Source organism: Diplotaxodon limnothrissa, linkage group LG8 (assembly GCF_057381915.1).
Source record: "Diplotaxodon limnothrissa isolate DT_005_m linkage group LG8, D_limnothrissa_male_GT1.1, whole genome shotgun sequence".
Classification (NCBI taxonomy): domain Eukaryota; kingdom Metazoa; phylum Chordata; class Actinopteri; order Cichliformes; family Cichlidae; genus Diplotaxodon; species Diplotaxodon limnothrissa.
The window spans coordinates 20201074-20222477 of record NC_140603.1 but is presented as its reverse complement, the minus strand read 5'-3'; the positions used below and the strand labels follow the sequence as shown (position 1 = coordinate 20222477).

Genomic DNA, 21404 nt, shown 5'->3' with positions numbered 1-21404 from the left:
AGCACATTAGCCTAATAAGCCTCGATGAGTGAAAAATACAGGCACATTTCTTCAGGATTTGTTTAAAAGCTTAAGATAGAATAGAACTGGTGTATTTCACAGCAGATCTAAGCACAGCTCAGTCAGGAAACCTGAATGTCTTCAGTGAGTCAAATAGTTAAGTTGAGCCGGTGCTGCCATAAACCCGGTGGGAGAGCTTGGAATAATCTAGGCGATGTTAATGATGCAATTTATATGTGAGGGGACCGGTGTTTGGCAGGCTCTTTCCGTCTGAGCGGGCTGCACAACCCAGCGAGCTCCCAACACCCCCTGCTAGATGGAGGGGGTGGAGTAGGAGGAGGATGTCAGAGCTCATGTGAAAAGAGGGAGCGAGCGAAGCACTGATAAGAGCCATTACTATTAGTGTCTGTCTGTCACCTGCTGTGCGTCATCCAGCCTTCCCCCTCTCCACATGCGCCCCCATCCCCATCGCTCCATCCCCATCCGTTTTCCTGAGGCACATCACTTCAAATTTGCACTCACCTACACATTTTCCATCCTGTCAAAGATATACTCAGTTGGCTTGAAAACTGAGCTGAGCTGCACTCTGAAAACTACTCTGAGCTTTGTTTCAAAACAGTTGTGAATTAGTGAAGGTGCAGACAGCTGCCAGCATTTATTCGATAAACAAAATAGCTTCAGATGAGTAACTGAACTGGCACAAGAGGACGCGATACTCTAGACATATCGTTTCTCGGTTTTTACCACGCCAACACAAAGCCTAATTTGGTATTTCATTTATTACTTGGCACAATTCTACAGCTCCTTAAACTTATGAACTCGGGAGAAATGAACAGTAATTGCAGGCTGTTCTTTATTTTCTTAAAACCTTTTTAACCAAAATATTTAAAGCTGTTTTTCTCAGTTGCTACGCAACACTTCAACCGCAAGAGTGGGAGCATGTTGAGAATGTGCCAAATAAATACTACTGCCACAGACATTCTGTGGGGAAATATGAGAGAGGGGCATCGTTCAATAATCACATGAAAATGCAGAACAGTTGTGTAAAATGCACAATCATCCTTTCATTCATCACTTACTTGACCTTTGTCAACATATAATTCAAACAATAGGTTGTTTAATGAACCACTGTTTGCAATCTGAACGGCTTTGCCTTTCCGCAGCCATCTGAGAACACTTTTTTTTCTCTCATTGTCTGCGTATCAAACCTACAAGTGGCTGCTTTTAACTGCAGAATACAGCAAGGTGGCAGGCATGCCGAGTGTCCTGTGCAAAATATCGTTCTGTAATTTGACGCGAGCATGCTGCCAGATATGTAGACTACTGTCTGTTTCACAAGTCTTTTCAGATTTTGCTCAGAGCTCGCCTGGAGCCTGGGCAACTGTACAACAGCCAAGCAAAAAGCAAGCAAGCCAATGGTGCAGCCTTTCTTCCTGAGCCTGGAACCAAGGACTTAAAGCAAGGACACGTTATGCAAGATATCACATTCAATTCCACTGCCAGCCTCTGAGGCCAGATGATACACATTGAGTGCGTCTGTCTCTCGAGCCCTCAATGTTAATCAACACTCTTTCCAATGCATACTTATGAGTTACAATCTACTCCCCACGTCTTCCCTTTGGCAGCTTAAATTAAGTCGCAAATTTGACGGCAAATTAACTTCAATGGGGACGGTAATATGTCACCTATATGGCAATCTGTGCCGTTCCTTGCCGGGGCATCGGGATCTCCGGTATCTAAACGCAAAATTAAATCCAACAAATTATTTTTGTGTGAAAGTCAAATTTGAGGAAACACGAGAAAGAAGGCAGGATGCGGCAGGGCAATCAGCTGTGAAATCCTTCTGACGACGAAGGCTTGCATAATCGCTCAGTCAACCTTTATTATTGTGATCGCAGAGTTTGAGATTTAATGCATGCTGGTATTAGCTGTGACATACAGTCACAATACAGCCGAGGTGGGAGGAACATGTGCTCAGACAGTGTGTATACGTGCATGTGTGCGCGTAAAGGGGAGGTGAATGTGGAACCAACAGAGATCTCCTCACTTCATCATTGAGTAAATGGCACCGCAGACATGAGCTGCGACTTCACAGCTGCCTCATGGCGGGTGACATTGAAGCCTACGCATGAACACATCGCTCATCAAAGCGAATGAGGCGTTCTTCGCTTCCGCTGCTTGTGCCGAGGAAAACAATGGCAGCCTGCCCCCCCGCGCACACACACATTCAAGTGCACACTTGCACACCTGGAATGTCTGCAATGAGTGGGGATGGGAATAAAAAACGGAAGAAAAAAAATCCATTTGGTTTCATGCATCTCTCTCAAGAAGCTTAACAGACTGTGACCTTTCAGTGCTTTGTACTAGGAAAAAAACGACAAGACCCCGGTGCCATAAAACGGCTCAGAACAGGGGCTAACAGTGGTTTTGCAATTAACCTGTCTTAAAACAAACAAGAGGGTTTTTTTTGCTTTAACAACAGGCACATACTTGAGAGGACTGATTTCTGTGGCTAGAAACTCAAAGGCCCACCAGGGTTTAGGTTTTAATCGGCTATTAGCATGCTCATTTTGGCACAGCTGCACTCAGATCTATGCAACTACAAGCTCAATGCGATCAGAAAGCAAAACACACACACACACACACACACACACACACACACACAAAAAGTGGAAGCTTTTATGTAGATCCCAGAATGAGCCACGATTAAATGTCACAAAAGCCCTCCAGGTCTTTTCACAAAGAAGCAAAGAATATTTGTTTCAATACTGATCATTAAGTGCAGGAAGAATAAGTGAGGACAGACAGCAACAGCTAAACATTACAAATGCCCCCTTTTAGCGTACATCCTTCTAAAAGTTTACTCAAATAGTTTGAGCACAAAAGCTCCTCTCTTTTTCCTTAACTGTCCTCTTTTCTCTAAGTGGTACCAGACGTAGGTATTTCTTCATTTAGCCCATTCAAATGGAGGCAAGTCGCTATTCTTTATTTATTTAACAAAACGAGCTGTAAAAGCCAAACATTAGGTCATGGAATACTTTCACCCTGAGAAATAAGTCACTGCGTTCAATGAGACATCAAACCCGGTTTAAGTATTCTTCTGCAAAATATGAGCTGGTGAGGACCTTTCACAAAGTCAAGTAGTGCTGTGGGATTTTTCTGCTTTTTAAATACAACTTTCAACTGTGTGGCGCACATGCGTTTCCAATTAAGAGCCTCAGAGCCAACAACCGAGGCTGGGCCCCATTCACCTCTTCCACAATTGACCAAGTCTGAGGAAATGTTAAACAGGCATCATAAGCATGACAAGGAGAGCAGATTTTTCAAAAGCCTTTATTTTCTAAACAGTAATTAAGACATCACGGTGAATTGATGATGTAGGCTGAAAAGCATCCAATGCCAATCTAAATAAAGAAAAGAGAACATACTTAATCATAACTTTTAGCGACATTTTCAAAGCAAGGCCCCTTAGAAGAACCAATTTGTCCGTTTGGTGAATAGGTACACAGCCTGCTTACAGTGCACAGAAACACAATGTGTCAAAAGTGCTGATTTGTGAGGATCATAATGAGAATGCACGGTTTACACGAGGCACTTAGAGTAGGATCTACTTCCCTGGCAGCAGCAATAACTCCCCGCGAGCCTGTCTCTACTCAGACTTCAATCTCTGGGCCCCAAAGAGCTGTTGGAGGACTTTGATGTTCTGTCTAAATGAACTGACTGTGCTGCTTGATACAGCCCTCCAGTCAACTGAGTCCCCCCCACCAATTCTGTCACCAGTGATAAACACCATGCATGCTTGGCGTCACCAAATTCTGCCCCACATGCACAGAAAGGCCACAGTTTTTTTGTTCCCCCTCCTTCAACTCAGTGAATAACTGAAAAAAATATGATTGTTGTTTCCTGCCGTGCCCTATCTGAGCAGAAAGCCTTTGATGTGTGAGGCTGTGTGTAAAGCAGGCAACGCTGGGCTGGTTTTTGTTACCTTACACCCCTGCAACATCCAGTAGGTAAGCCTTTATGTTGGATGCCCCTTCAGGGCATGGTGTTTGTTAGAGCCTGGGCAAAGGCAACAACCTCCAACCCACTTCTATCATTGCATTTTTTCAGGAGAATCAGAGCCAAAGAGCGCTGCGTACAAGCTTGCAACTTCGCTGGCTTGATCCAAACAAGATCCAAGGCTTATTGGGGAGCACTGGTGCACAGCTAGGGAAGCACAAATGCACTGCTATATCTACTTTGGGGCTTGTATGATTTGAATATGAATATAGTGGGTAGTAAGTAGTGTCAAAGACAGCACTTAGTACAAGCTACTGATGATTAGCAAACACTGCAATGAAGGATTTCAATCAAGGAGCAGGATGGAGATGGTGGCTAGAGGAAAATAATACTTTATCCGTCTAAGCTTCAGCTTGGTCAATTCTCATTTGACTAAATCCAATTACCATTGATTCTGCATCTTCTTAAAGCCGAGGTTTAGGTTTTCCTTGATAGTGCAGAAACCTTAGCTTGGATGAAGCTGCAGTATTTAACCTATTACAGCCTCCGATGAAGCGTCTGGGTTTTGGAGGGAAGTACGAGTTCTGCTGGCGAAAGCCTTGATCTTCCCACACCCTGGGTTTTCCCAGCGTGTGTAGCAATTCCCGTGCAAAGCCTCTGAACACTACTCTCTCTCCTCCAGCGGCGGTGATGCTCCTGAGCAAACCTGCCCCGGATCGAGCATCTCATTTAGTCACTGGGCCCCTTTGATGTGGATTCAGTGCTGCAGTGCATATCATTCGTGTTTGAAGGTTCAGCTTCCACAATACAGCCGGGTTTGAAGTTTCACATATTGCAGGTGCTACAATGTGATAATCTGAGAGCTGGTTATGCATTATACATTTTTCATAAAAGAACACCATCACCTGAAAGTGAAATGTGGAAAAGTCAGCGCTTCAAGGTATATATTGACAGAGACTGTTTCTGAGACTTCTGGGTGTGGGACGAAAACACTCTTGTTATCTTGAGCAGTTCAGAATCAGCACTACATCTTCCCTCTGAAGGGGGTAAATATCCAAATAAACAGAGTAGAATACCATTTGACTAGGACCTGCCATGCCATTATGAAGCCAATTTAGATGACGAAACGCTTCTCACGGGGCACAGAGGCCATGACGGCTCTTTCTCCAGTCTGGGCCCACACTAAAAATCTCAAATTCAAAAGGGGCATTTATTTCTTGGGGCAGTTCCTTCAGTGTCTTTTTATATAAAACATGAAAAATTAATGACAACCATTATGCGACAAAATGTCTAAAAGCAACATTTTGTTTTCTTGTGCACTTGCAATCTCACAACAATTAAACTTAAGAGAAATTTGTAATCTTATTATATTACATGAAATTTCTGTCTGTCTGTGTGTTTGTTTCTTTGTCTGCAAACTCCTCGTAGACCATCAATAGCTAATCAACAAAACTTGGCACACAAGTACATCTTAGGTCCTTGAAGGTTTTTATTTATATAAGATATTATGATGTTGTCATGTTGCCTAGCAACGTGATGGCAGTGGGCTAAAATCACCCATTTTTCTCAACTATCTACCCATAACACCTTAAAAAGCACCGTGTCATTTTTATTTCATGACATTAACATCTAACTTATATCCACAAAAAATGAATTATGCATGATATATTATGACACTGTCATGTTGCCCGGCAACCATGTAGCAACAGGCTGATATGACCTGTTTTTAGCCTTTAACCGCCTACAACAGCTTATGAAAGGATGCTATCATTTTAATTTCACCACAGTAGCATCTCATTATATAGACCAAACAACCATGTAGGAACAGGCTAAAAAGACATATTTTCTTAGCATTTTTTAGCTTTTCATTCAAAGCGACTGCACAGGTCGCCCAATGGGGCCCAACCTATCTGTAATCCTGGTCTAACTCTCACTCACAGAGACAGATGCCAACATGTTATAAAAAATTTAAAAAAACCTGGGGAATTTCTATGAATCTGAAACTATTTCAACGTTTTAAAGTTCTTGCTGGACCCTGAATGTAAGTTTATGTGAAGTTTTGGTTAGCCACATCTGTGATTTTTTTTTAACTAATTTGTACATAATTGCCAACTTGACACCATTCAATCTCAAACTGGTAGCAGATTGACTCCCTTTTATTACCATTTTGAGGCACCAAAGTTGCTTTTAAAATGGCAACTGACTGTGGGTGGTCTTGCAGACCTGTTCATTATCTTCAAAGTGACCTATTCAAAGGCTGCAAGACTGCAAGTTCAGTTCACATGGACCGTGCTGCAGGCTCCAACAACTGTTGTCCGTAGTGTGACTGCAGCACTCTCTCTGAATGTGATTCATTTTATACCTGTAGATTTTCTCCAGTAATGGAACTCCAATGGTCCAACACCCACTTCACACCGTCAAAATCCTCCTAGAAACAAAGCTTGCTGGTCGTCAGCCATCTTGGCAGTTATTTCAGGCTACACAAAGCATAAGTTGCTTTCCCACACAGGTTATACTAAATCCCAGTACATTCATTAATGGCTCAATCCAGATCAACTTTTTGGGCTTAATCCACCAGAGCACAAAACAAATTAAACAAACAGACTTGTTAATTCATGTTGTGAATAAAGTAAGCCAAAATTTAAAAATACTGGCAACTGCCAGTGCCCTCAGCCTCCATTTAGATACACCTTTGGTATCAATTTCAAAATTTTACGTCGCCTTGTTCTTGAGTTATCGGATTCAGGAGAGATTCTGAAACTTTGACCTCCAACCTCTGACCTTGAGGTCAAGTTCACTGTTGTTCAGCTGAGGGGTAAAAAAAAACCAAAAACACACATACCTATGATTTTACTACAATAATAACCAGATGTACCCACCCTGAAAACTAACTGAAACGGTTGAAAACCAAATCTGCGCATGTTTCAAACCAGCAACACGACTTGCTCACATGTCATTGGCTCTTTGAGGGGAGGGTTAAGAGGACCACCATCCTTGATTTCACCGAATTCTTCCACAGATTTTGAGTCACATCTCCGTTGACATTATCTTCAAGTCGTTGTTTCTAAATCGAGAAACCCTTTAGAAGCCCAAATTACACTGTGGCAACCTAAAGTGAATCTACAGATTAAGCTCCAGCATTTTGCAGTGATTGTTTTCCAACATCTAACCGACTCAAGCAGGAAAGCGAGTCCGCCAATTATATGAAATCTAACTGCATCAAACAAACAAGATTTAAAAGGCAGGGAGTTGTTGCCCAAAGAATAAAATCAATTTGACAGTTAATGTTAATGCGAGTGACTGAGGTTTATGCAAACGTGTCTGATCTTGATAATTAAAGAGTGTTTGTACGGAGGTGCACAGCTCGGCGTCTCATTTTTAAAGGATGTTTACTGTCTCCAAAGCATGGAGATGGTGGCAGCCTGAGGGCCTGCTTGCTTTCTTTTCCCTTGCTCTGTATCTATCTTGCGCTAAATACACACAAAAACACACACAGGCGCACATATACAAGCACACGTGTACAAATACAAAGTCTACACACTGTACTGACACATACAAACAAAACCCACACAGAAGAAAGACTCCACGCTTCCACAGACATCAGCCTCTCAATTAGCTTCTGCACTCATTTCTCCTCCTTGGAAGAGAATTATTTTTCAGCTAGATGCTTTTTCTTTGTTTATTGTGAACAGACCAAAGCCTTATCAGCAGCTAATCACTGGATGTCAAATTCAGCGACTTGCTGCAGTCACATGAAAAAAAAAAAAAAAAAGCATTCAGTGAATAATCTTCTAAAAGTTCAGATTGCCATTTTAGATTTGGACAATCACCAATTTCTTTTAGATGCTCAAATCTGTCTTAACAGCCAGAGAGCGGATCAGCATTTGTTTGGTATAATTTGTTGTGACATGTTAATTGCGTCTACTTGTAATTCTCTCTAATTGATGTTTGATATGTCTCAGGAAATTAGGCCAACCAGATAACACTGTAAATATTATTAATCCTTCCCGCCTTTCTCTTTTCGTGGCAGGTTGATGAATTCAAAACAGCTAAAAAGCTAAAACAGTAATGTGTCATCGTGCTGTGCAGCTATGCTCAGTATTCCCAGGGTTGCCAGGCAGACAAATCTAAGGTTACAAGCATACCACCGTATATTCAAAACACATTCGGGCACATGGCAGGCGGCCAGAGAAGACTAACCTGAGCAATTTTGACTGAGTTCTGGGTAGAACCACCGGCATGGTACTCAACTTTGTTCCTCTTGACAATTTCTTCAAACCTGAAACAAACAAAAATAAAAGAAATGCTTCATAAGACACTGTTTAAGAACAATTACAGACTGACTGTGGCAATGCCAAGCGCGGGGGAAAAGAGAAGGTTTATAGAGGTAATGAAGGAAGACATGCAGAGAATGCAAGGGACATGGTGAGATGGGTACAAATGCAGAGTGGATCAAAACTTTCTGGAGTTTGTATGTCAAATGCAACTTAGCCCGTTTAACATGCCAGCCTCAAGCATTAAATTTCTCATGATAATGTCACCTAATCTTGTGGTTTCCCTAAAGCCTACAGAATTTTCCCATTTCCTCTTTCTACCCATTGTCTGGTTTAAACGCTGGCAAAGTTGCTGTTTCGATTCAGCCACACTGCTCCCACCAACCTTATTTCCAGCCGCTGTGGCTATAAAGCTGTACTCAGCTTCAGAGCAAAAATATTTTCCGAGCCCTAATGTCCCCCACACTAATTTCGCAGCCAACTGTTGAAAATAATAGAGCATTTAGCAGCTAAAACGTCAAACATTTCTTTGAGGGGCTGATGAAGACCATAAGAAGGCTGAAAGGAGAAAGATTATTAGACCTGCATTCATGGCGAAAACAACTGTGCTTCCAGCTTAATGCTAATGCCGCTCCATGTCGGAGCACTTAAAACCATCAGGCTGACATCAAACCCCAGGAAGAACAAAAAAATGTTATCTTACTATAAAACATAAAAGCTCTGTCTGTCTGTGTGTGTCTTTTTTTGCAAACTCCTGCAAAACCATCAGGAGTCGAGCAACCAAACGTAGCACACAGGTACATCTTGTCCCCCTGGTGGTTCTCATCTATATCAGATATTATGATGTTATCACTGTTGCCTAGAAACCGCCCAGCAACATCCTAAAATGACCCGTTTTTAGCATTTCTGCACCTACATCACCTAATGAAAGCATCCAGTTGTTTTCATTTCATAACAATAGCATCTCATTATAGCCATAAAAGTTGAAATACATATGCTCAGCAACCAAACGGCAACGGGTTAAAATGAGCAGTTCTTAGCGTATAAACCACATCCATCAGCCCTATAAAGTGATTAAGTATATTAGTTTGCCAACAGAAATAATGAAAAAGGAGCAGCACATGAGAAGCATAATTCATGAAGTTTTTGACAACATATTTAATGCATAGCTATGACATGTATACAACTGTACGTGCGGTACATTGTGCAGACAGTACTGTAAAGTGGGAGGCACTCTTCTGGTTAAACTACACGATGACACCATTTCTACATCAGCCCAAGCATCTGTTTATACATCATTTTCTGTATTTAAAAATGATTTTGGACAACATACATAACAATAAATCTGCAATAAGCTGGGATCTGCTTATAATATTGGCTAACCAGTTATCACTCAGACTGTTGCTATGATGATAATGTTAACATTAGGATAACTAAAGGAGCAGCACTGTGCAAGTGCTGCATATTCAAAGTTTGTCTTTTCAGAATAAAACTAATCTAACAGCTTTATGCTTCACATGCGCAACCTCAATGGGCACTTCCTGAAAAAAATAATGGTTTTAGCTTTTTATTTTATCTTTAAATTAAACATTTTAACTGCATTATGTACCTGTTCTCTGAATTTAACAGGTTAGCAATCTCTCAATATATCAGAAGAGCACTTCAGATGAACTCGGGCACTCAATGTGTTTAGTTAAAATGATCTCACACTGGATGCTCTCTGACTTTGTTAATTAAATAGTACCAAACAAAAGATGCTTTTATCTTTTTCAGACACATATTTCAAGTGTTTATCTGTCAGTTTAGCTATATATTTCAAACATTTATGTCTGATCTACAGAGAGCATGCTCACTTTACCTAGAGGGCACTTATGAGATGGAATAAGAACAATCAAAATAATTATTTATACTTGCCTCTAGCTAAAAAAGCCCAAATGTCATTTAAATTTTCACAAACACGTGTCAAAAATAAAATGGACCAATGCCAATGTCCGCTAATGCAGTAATGCTGGTCGGTGACAAATTTACAACAGGACGTGCACACTTTGCGGCAAATTCCAAACTAAAACCAAAGTTTGGAAGTTAATCAAAACACAAAGTTACATGTGCACATAACAAGCAGCTGCCTGTGGGTTTTGAAGGTGAGCACTATCATGTGGCTGCTGCTGGAAAGTCTCTACTGATGCTTGTTATAAGCAAGACCTACAAACAGAGAGTCCTGTAAAGTGTCTTGTGGTTCTGTAACACTCCTAACCCTTCCTAACAGAATTATCTTGATCATTTAAACAGAAAACACAAGTAAAGTTCACAGGATCGCTTTTTAGATCGCCATTTTAAATACTGCATTTGTTACTTTTGACTCAGTATTCCAAATATTTGTGCTAGACTTTTTGTTAACGTACTCAGCTTATCCTGTAAGGATATATTTTCCAATCCCCTAGTTAAGTCGCAACATTTTTCTTCCCTTTTCGAGCAGTAAAGAAGTTGTGTTTTGGAGCACGTAAACCCAGAAACACAACAGACTAAAAGTGGGATACATTTACGCCATTCTTTAACCGTGACATTCCAGGTGCAAGTTGTTTATATAAACTGCTTACAGGGAAAAGAGGGGGGGAGAAAAAAATCAAAGCTGGATTTTGTTAAATGGGATACTTTACCACAAATGTTGCTGCAGTTGGGAGTCTAAAACGTCAGCTTGATAAAAGCAAAAGAGAGAAACATTGTTCACACATGGTTGTATTTAGCCTTACAGTATTATAACAAGATGAGCAGTGAGCAAAAGTTATTTCTAAGGAACTTGAACTGCTTCCTCAAAGAGATGCACAAAATAAAAGCAGATATTCATCTTCAACTTGGCAAAAATAGGCGACTGCACATATTTCATAGGTGATGCTTTCAAAGCAATTAGAAAATTACGTTTTATTATTTTCCCATGTATAAAAACCCGATACCCAGATAAGTCGTTTAGCGAGAGACCGCATCTGATTAAAGGTTTGATGTTTTTGAACCGCACAGCAAAGTTTAGAAATGACTGTAACAGACTAAACAGAAATGAGTCGAGAAAGCAGACATTACATCGGGGAATACGGAGTAAACAATTGCTGTGTTTTCAAACATAAACCAAAGGAACACCCCAGGGTAATACTGAAGGGAGTTCTATCATTTTTGTATTTTCCCCATCATACTGCCATTTCAAACATCAATAGCTGCGATGCTCAGGCGTAACATGATGCAAAGCCAGGCTACGCTGCGAGATAGAGCCCTTTATCTTGGAAGCTGAGAACATGAATAATGTTGCGTTCTGCACATTGTTTGCGCCATTAGCCTCCTAGAGATTTGGGGGGGGGGGGGCTGGATATACAAACATATCCGCCATGCTATGGCAACTGGCCTAACTAAGGTGAAGATGCACCTTGGCCTTTTTCTAAATCAGTCACATTGAATTATATGTGCGTTACTGCTTTAAATTCATAATAAAATGCTTAGTTGTAATCCCAAGGGGGCACTGGTACTCTGCGCTACAGAGATCCAGTGCATTTTATGGGGTTGGTCAACGGTTGTACGTTTTAAATTATAGCCCTGATCATAAAAATATGTCATGTCTACTGTGTATACTTGCCACAGACAGCACTGATCTGTATGCAAAGTGCGTCATGGCTTACCAACATGTGCCAGCCAGAGGTGTTCAATACTTCAGCACAACCTGGTTTAACTAGGCATGGCCGAATTTTGAGCGGGTGTGAAAGTAACCTTAACTGCTTCAAAGAAAGTCTACATATCATGTCTCAAGGCGAGAGGTCCACCCAGGGCAGAATGTTCCTAATAAAGAAAAAAAAAACTTTCCATGCAAGTGGAAAATATGCTAACCGGGTGGAAAAAAAATCCTTCCTGAGACACCTGTTATGACTCCTTGACAAAAGAAGAATTTGAGCACTGTGGGTGTTTATAACATGAAGGCAGCCGAGGGACTCCAGAACCCATTTCAAATAGACACACAGCTTCTGAGGATTTCAGTGCTTCCCCCCCCCCCCCCCCCCCCTTGCTAGAAGTATTTGCTCCACCTTTCAGTGCAGACAGCATGGGGCCCTGCTCTTGGACGCCTCGAAAATCCCATCCGAAAAGGAGCAGCTGCCTCGAGACCTTTACACCCTCAAACATCATGTGATCCCATAGTAGTGACACCGTAAACGGCCCCCTTGGCCATTTAGAGAGAGAAAATCCCTTTCCATCTACTGCAGTCTAAGCTCACTCAGTGATGGGAGGGAGCAGAGGGAGAAAAAAAAGAAAAAAGAAATTGTTTTGAACAAAATGTCCTCAGCCAGTAACCTCAGCTTTTAAAACCTACTGGTGTCGCTCGGCGTAAGAGCAATCCCAGCTATGCCATGTATTCCACTAATGTATGGTCAGCATGTGTTATATAACATGTTTTACAAGAGGCTGCCGGTGGCACTTTGGTTAAACGCCACTCTTAACTAAAAGCCACAGTTTTTCAATTTCATACCTTCCAATTTGAGACTAATAGCAGCATTTATTTATTCAGCTTAAATGAAATCATATTCAAATTAGAAGAATTAAGCCGCTGAATACAATATTTGTATTCAGAGGGTATCGGAGTCCTAGAGTCCCCCCTCGACAACTAATACCTCCAGATCTCTCCGGCTTAACGCGTTCAAACTGTTGAGGCAGATCACACAAGTCGGGAACATTGTGTTGTTTACATTCCTGAGGATGGAGCCCCCACTGTTGTTTCCCATCAAGGGAAATATGAGAGCTTCCAAAGTACTTTGAGAGTTCTCTAACCCGAGTGACTCATGAGCTCCTCTCTCACCTTCCCAAAAAACAAGCCAAGTAGATTATTTACATGAGGCAATAATTCAAGATTTGCTCCTCTAAGTCTCTTACACAGAGGGCAAGGCGAGCCCATTTACCCAATCCCTCTTCATTCGCCTTTGATGTTAGCCTATCTCGATAAGACCGGATGAGTGCCCTAAAATCCCCGTCGAGTGATTTCACAGGAAGAACAAGTCTCTGTTAATCAATGGCTAGATTGGATCTGGATTCTCGGGAGTGGTCCGCCTGAAAGTCCTCCCGAGTGTTTGAGTGCACACCGGGGTAATTCATCGCTAATGATCACCGCGGCACCTTCTCTCCTACACGCCGTTCGTCCTCGTTTAATTGCCTCGTTCACATTTAAACAGCTTACAAATCACAAGGACAGGCAGGGAAACATGATCAAACGGCCTCTATCGCTAATCAGGGGAGGGCAAAGGAAGAAGTGAGCGGACTGGGGCTTCTTTGCTGGCTCTCCTTGGGGATTAGGCAGGAGGAGGGTTGTACAGGAACAGTAAATTATCTCTGCTTCAAGTATAGCAGGCAGGTATATTTAAACAGGCAGATCCATCTTCTCTCTATCTGACAGGAACAGAGAGGGGCCAATGCAGCTAAAAGGCTTTGGTAATCCCAGTTTCAACACGGGCATCTGGAGTGGAGACAGGTTCCACCATTGATTAGATTCCCCAATCAGTGTGTGTGCATCCCACACCAGCCTTCCTTGGTAGTCTGGAGGCAGTACGAGGCCTGATGCACAGTAATTGTTTCCATAGGTCAGGCGGAGGAAAAACAGCTCGGGGACATGATGAAAGGGAGATGGAAAGGGTGAGGAATATTGTTGTTTTTCCCCCCCAATTAAATTGTTTGTCAAACCCTTCACAAAGGGTTACGCAGTTTATCTGTTTAAAATCAATACGCTCGTCTCAGTGTGAAAGCTTGTCCCGACACAAGACAGGCCCATTAATTATTCTGTTCTGTGTGCTATCGCTGGGCTGCTCAAGGTTGAGCCTTATCTTTTCTTATTTCAAATCAATAATTATCTTCTACCATGCTCGCGCTCCCTCTCAGAAATAGATGTGCTTTTCATTCAGTGCCTGTAGAGTCTCTCTCTCTCACTCCCTCTCTGTGTAGCAACCGGTGAGGAACGCAGAATGAATAGGACATTCTTATCAGAGGAACATTAGGGCAGGATGGGAATAGATGGCGAAGAATGAGGCATATAAAAGTACTGAACACAAATGAGTCATGATTCAAACAGCCACAGAGGCCTTGTTCCCGTCCTCTGACATCTTCTAATAGACTACAGTAAGGGATGAATGTTGATTTGTACAAAAGCATTAAAGTATCGGCATCGCTCGGGTATCTCAATCCACTGGGGCAAATCCCTTTTTAGCTAAGAAAACCTTCCTCGAGTACCTCGGTGCAAAAGAAAGAAAGAAAAAGTAGTGCCACATCTTCTCTGCAGTGACACTTTTTGCATCACAGACTGGATACACAATTAATGACTGCACAATTACATGGTCATAATGGGTGAGTAATTGCATTAGAATGCAGAAACGACAACTGTGCGTCCCTTTAATAATGGGCCAATCCAGCTTCAGCAGCAGCAGCAGCCCATTTGTTGGCATTAGCTGAGGACTGCTGTTTGTACTTAATTAGGCTGCACTCAAGGATTAGGCGGTGGGGGCAAAATCTGGTCATGGAGTATGAGTTCATATTATTTCCTCTAAAATGTCACAGGTTTTTGGCTTCGCGCTGCAGAGGGTGGCGTTGTTTGTCACACTGTACTGCGTGGATGTGGGAAAGGGAGTGTGAGAGTGTGTGTGAGGAAATGAAAGGGAGAGAGAGAGAGAGGGACACACTGAGGGAGAGAGGAGTGGGAAGAGGGAGTGTGTAAGCAAGGATGGGGCTTCTGGTGCTCTCTTGAGGATTGAGATTTGAAGCCGGAGCACAAAGCCTTTGAGACATTCCCCTTATCTTGGAGGTTGATACCAGGATCTCAGTGATTCAGAGCGCTCCGTGTGAATAATTCCACCAACACCCCCTACTGCGGGGACCATATGGCCCAGTGTGAACTTTAAATACACGGGGAGTGCTGCTGCTGCTCACCAGTCAGGCCTCCCATCTCTACCCCCGCACAGGCTAGGTGTAGAGAAATGATCGGCACAGATAGTGCACTAACTAGCCTTCATGTTAAAAAAAAAAAAAAAAAAGGGCTGCTGCCATCAGTGGCTTTTTCCTGTGTGGCTGCTGGGGGATCAAAGATGACTAAAAATAGCCCTGAGCATGCTTTTCTGAACTGAACATGCTGTATGTACTGGCTGAGACGCCCACATTTTAATTATAAAACGCTCTTTAAAAGCGGGGAGTTGGAGGGAGACGAGGTGAGGAGGGGGTAGCAGCGCCCACATGCACAGAGATGTAGATTGTGTTTGTTACGCCCCCTTTGACTTGTGATGTTTCCTTCTGGCACCACCTGCTGGCAGTGGCCATCAACAAGCGAGAGAGAGAGTGGAAGAGAGGAATTCAAAGCTCCAACGAGGACAAGCCTTAATTATGATTGCATCAGCCATCTCTCATAATGCAGCATGTATGCTTTTAAATGCAGAGAAATCAAGCGGCTGCACAGCACGCTGACAAATTTCATCACACAGAAAGCACCAACACGGGAACAAGGAGACCCTGCGCTGTTTTTTCCCCCCTTTCTTTCCAGTATTTGAAAAGTTTTCCTCTTTTATAATTCACAAGGTCTACATTCGCATTTCTTACAGCTGAGTACGGCTCTGGCGAGCACGTCAGATTCACGCAAGCGTCCCAAATTGCCAGATTCACGGTTATCAATAAAACATCAAGAGCAGCGCGCCTGGTCGCTGAACGTGTTTCTGATGTCTCAATTACCGGTTGAGTGCCATTAATCTCTGCTCTCTTGCTTTGGCTCAGAGGTCGGCTGATGGATGCAGGCCCGTGACCTTTGTCCTCGGCAGCGGGGGGGAGCCGGACGTGCTGACCCGGTAGCTGCCAGCAGAGGTGAGTTTAAGTACTGTAGTACAGCACTCAGCGTTACCAGACAAGGGAGCTGGGAAATAAAAGGATTGGTGGGTGGGGGGTGTGTAATGTGTCTACACACTCAGTCAAGCATGAGTACATCCAGTGAAGTGGCACCATGGCAAGCACATGCGGCTCCTGCACACATGCATGTGAGCAGACACAAACACACAAACACACAACAAGCAGGAGTGTCTGTCCTTATGACACCACAAGGATAGCTCCACAGGGGAAGGGAGGGGGGGTTGTCTAGCACTCACGATTCACTTCATTATATATTAAAAACATAAAAAATAGAAAGAGAGGAGAAGAGTCAAGTGTGTTTACAGAGCAGAATCTATCACACACACGAACCCGGGAGCCGAAGTGTTTAGCATGTACTCAGCGAGAGAGGCCTTTGTTGTTTTTTCCCCCAGTAAGCAGATTGAGCTGCATGACAGCAGCAGGGGTGTGTAAGATGTACACAGACAGCAGGGTGTGTTAGTGGAGAGGCACCTCCACTGATCTCCTGTGTCGTGTGATGATGTGTGTGTGATGTGTGTCTCAATCCAGCGCTGATCCCCCTGAGTCAGCCCTGTCAGTGATATGAGCCTCCCACCCTCCTCCTCCCCCCCACCCTCCCCTATCCTTCGCCATCCGGAATGCTAATAACAGCCAGCCACTAACACTGCATCCCTGAATTATTCATGCAGCAGAGGGTCACACGGCATAATGAGGAGTTTACTCTCATTCTGGATGCGATTGTGATGCTGCTAATCTGCATTTAGCACAGAGAAACAGAGAAAAGGAGGGAGACGGGGTAGGTGGTGGTGGGGGGGGCTGGGGGAGAGGATAGGATGAGCACTGATGAACTTAATTGCTGTGAGCAAACAACTACTGAAAAGAGTCACGCCATCATCCAGAGATGAGAAAGTAAACAATTAATTATCATTGGACAGAGGGAGTCATAAAACAAATGTTTGAACAGCACTAATATTCAGGAGCCAGCTGATTCCCCCCACCGCCGCCGCCACCACCCCTCTGAGGTGACAATACTCTCACAGTAAAAAATGACACGCTCATTTGATACACTAATAATTATTAGCGCTAATATGATTCACTTAACACTCCCAAGAGGGTTTGGGTAGATATTATATTATGAAATGCTGCATGTCCCACATTATAATCTCCTGCAGAAAGAGGCGTGTTTTCATTATGTTGACATGTTGTTTCCTATGGAGACTTCTTTTTTAGGGGGGTAGAAACAGCAGGTTACTGTTGCCCCCTGCTGGTCATATAGGGTGCATGCCCCATATTCTGCAAAGTAATAACATATTAAAAAGAATTTTGCTGCCAAGAAATAAGTGACAAGGTTAAAATATAAATATTCGCCACGTGCTAATGAGACGAATACTGCAAATGATCAGAATCAAATATTTTAAAAAAGCAAACACTACAAAGAAAAATTAGACATGACCTAAGTAAAGAACACAACTTTATTTTGAATTTAGTAATCTTTGGGTTCATCTGGTCACAACACAAAGTCAAACGTACCCCAAATCTTGGCACATGACAAAGAGCCTTTAAAAATCCTGCAGGAATCAAACTCATATTTGAATCCACACGATGGCAGCAACAGCTGCAAAAAGTCAGAGGGAACTACAGTTACGACAGTTACCCACTGAAACTCTGAATTTAACATGTCTAAGCAGGCAGAGAGGAAGTCTCACGCAGCTCTTTGGTTAGTTGGTTTCCTCTCATACCTCGATTTCAAAACAACCAGAGGCTTCGCCTGAAAAACCAGCATCTGCTGAAAGCAGACCCTCTCAACTGCAGCTCACTAACCACAAAAAAATATAAACATATATATTTTATATTTATAATATATAAGAAAATATAATGTGAACAAACAGTACAGTATTTTGCATTTACTCCAGCCTGACAGACTAACCACCACACTGTGAAACCAGGAATAATATACAGGTACCGGCAGAACTCGCAGCTGCTTTTTGAGGAGGAGAGACTGATGCTGTCACTCATACAAGATAATAGCACTGCTTAAGATTGCATCATGTAAAAATTAACTACAGGTATATTATAGTTTGAGGGCTTTGATGCATTACAAAGGAGAAAGAAAGGATGCAGCAGTTGGCAAAGGTGAAAAGAAAAGAAGCATTATGAAACAACAGAAAGGTCACGCCCAGCAGTGAACCGGGGCTTGTGGTTAAATGGAATGTAGCAGGAAGTTTGGGTTGTTTTTCAGTATGGCAGATTTCCCCGCCACCCCCCACCCAAATCAGAGCAGCAAATAATGATTGTTTTCATTCAAATTCCTGCATCTCTCGATTATTTTTTCAGTTAAGTTGATCAAAATTTTGTTGCAAAAAACATTAAATATCTTAAAATGTCAGAAGGTTAAGTGCTAGATGGAGTTGAGGTCTTGCAATTTTCAAAATAACAGTCTAAGAACAAAAACGTGTTTAATTTACTGCGACAGAAAACAAAAGAAAACAGCAAAAGTCAGTGAATTTTGGTGCCTAATCCATTACTGAATCACTAAGAATACGCGGCTGAATCTTGTTACACCAAAAATAAGTCCCCAGCCAGTACTAACATGGATGTAGATAGTTTCTACTGTCCAGCAGGCAATTTCTCAGCAACAACAGGATTATATGGGCTCTGCTGTGACTAGATAATTGAATTCAGGCATGGCCACAGCGCACTGCATCCAATGATCTCTCTCCCACCAGGGTGATGGGAGGAAAAAATGAATCGTGTTACACTCTGTAGATTCGGTAGCGCAACAATGGTGTTAGTTGACTGGACTTGTAAGTCCTTTTTAGTAATGAAGTTATTTGTCACAACACTTCAGCGGACTTCTTCTTCTTCTTCCGTAAGCCAATGACTTTGCACGTGACTTCTTAGCAACCAAACCAAACCTCAAGCAAAGCAGCATTAATAGGTACACTGTGGCACATGCTGCAGCGTCGAAAGTTAACGTTCAGAATGATAAAAATACTGCATGCTTACTCAGATATGCATTGACTGACATGATGACAGGCACGCTGGTGTCTATAGCATTGAGGGGACGTGCATTGAAATGCATTGTGCTGGGAATTAACCAGCAAAGCTGCATGTTAATCCTGCCCTGACCTTGTGCAGAATGTGTAGAGAACAGTGTCTGTGGGGCTAAAGATAACACCGCTGCCTTTGTGCTGAAGGAGAACAACACTGCTGATGATGCTGCTTTGTGCCGCTGCTCCTGCCCAAGGTCACATGTGTCCTTTTGTCAAGTAACAAGACCCGACAAGGTAGTCCATTGTAAAGTACAGATGATCAGATGTACTGATCTGTCTTTAAACTCTAACTGCATCGTTATGGTGCTTCATAGTTTTATAATGCCTTCACAGATTTACTACAGCATGTAACAGCTACACAGTAGGTGGTTTGCAGTAGTGTAGTAAAGTTTATGGACTAATGCAGCCTGGTACGGATAGGCTATGTATCCATTTGCATTATTATTCTACAGTACTGTACAAAAAGTCTCGGGCCACCCTACAATTCAAACGTGCTTCAAACTTGATATTTAAGGCTTTACTGTCATTTCTTTAAGTAATCTTCAGGAATATTTCTCCAGACATTTCGTTGGATACTTGCTGTTTTTCTCTGTCAAGATGATCCCACGCTGCTTCATTAATGTTGAGGTCCAGGTCTGGGGAGGCCAATCCACGACTGATAGTGTTCCACTTTATGTTTTTCTATCCACATATGCTTTTACTACACTTGCAGTGTGGTTGGAAAGATTTTCAGTCCAGTTCATCAGTCATTTAACCTTCAAGACCATCGCTGTTCTTCAGCTACCAGTTGATGGATCAACTGAAGAGCCAAATGCAACTCTCAAGTTCTGTGTCAGCTCTTTCCTGGATGTTTCCTATTTTCTAAGGACTTTCAGATACTGATCACCTGTTGTGGAAAGTTTTGTAGGTCTGCAACTTCTTTTGTCCTCCACTTGTCCAGTTTCCTCACCATATGCCAAATTTTCTTTGGGAATCAACTTGCTGTTCCAAAAATAAAATTTTATGCCTGTGAATGTGTGTTATTCAACTAAAAAAAATGGGAACAAATTATGTTTTTTTTTGTGACTGGTTGCAGTAACAAAGTGGCTAAAGATACTAAATTTAAAATTGGTTCGTTGCCAAGTTGTCTGTTATGTGCAGACTCTACAGTGGTTCAGCCCTTGAGTTAGATGCCTTTTATATATATACTTGATTGAGTTGTATGTCAGTGTTAAATGGCTGAACAAACAACAAGAAAGGGTACAAAAACTGAACTGAATTGGACTCATTGGAAACAGCAGCTTATAGTCACTTATCCTAGAAACATTACAAGAAAGTCTGGCTCCTTGGAAGCAAAATATAAAGAAATGAGGGGTGGCTCAGTAGTTCTGCACAGTCAACGGTAGCAGTCACCAATTTTTGGTTTAAGCTGGTCTTTTGAAAATTTAAACATTATGGTTTTAAACTGGCTAAATGTCTATGGATAGGGTTTGGGAAGCACAATCACAGCATCACAGTATGTTAGCCGATGTAACATCTGCAGTGCAGAAACCCCAAAGCCAGGACCACTGCTCCACTGGAGCTCCCAATACAAATAAATATGGGGGTTATTTTGACATGAGTCAAATTTTCCACTGCTCCGTCACACTGAATCCAATACAAAGTTTACTCAAGACATTAAAACGTCTTAATGGACAACAAAATCATTTTTCTTTGTCTTTGCAAAAGTGCCAACTGTTCAGAATTTGACATCTTTAAGCCATTTTATTGTCAAATTGTTAAAGTAATGCTAGTAACAATTAACTGTACATGTCCAAGGATTCCCACTGGCCTCTCCTCATTTGTTAGTGCCACTATCTGGCTTATCGTACTTAAAACAGACCGTTTTACACAATGAAAATGCCGATTCTGTTTTCATAAAGACTTTTTTTAAAAACTCAACAGGGCACCTTAAACACTGAAGTGCTCCAGTAGTAATGGCCAGCAGATAACTGTTGACTGAGCAGGTTTAAGGTGTGAACGTTGACCAGTGTGATGTAATAAAATTGTCTAAAGGAGCACTTCAGCTCAGGTGACCTGCTACTGGTTAAACGAAAGGCCTTAAAAAGTCATCTGTTGCACTTTTATTGCTAGAGCGAACTGAAAGGCAGCGGGCATTGGGTTACATTTGGTTGCAGAGACACAAATTGCCAATTTAGGACAAAATGAAATGTTGCCGTCA

General features: G+C 42.2%; 1 protein-coding gene across 2 annotated transcripts in view; it reads right to left on the bottom strand.

The window, feature by feature from the left end:
* Positions 1–21404, bottom strand: part of adkb (adenosine kinase b) — a 136680-nt gene that overhangs the window by 110308 nt on the left and 4968 nt on the right. For both annotated transcript variants that reach the window (XM_085360810.1, XM_085360811.1), the window contains one exon: positions 8200–8278. In XM_085360810.1, coding sequence (XP_085216936.1) covers positions 8200–8278 — 79 coding nt within the window. The remainder of the gene's footprint in view (positions 1–8199; positions 8279–21404) is intronic.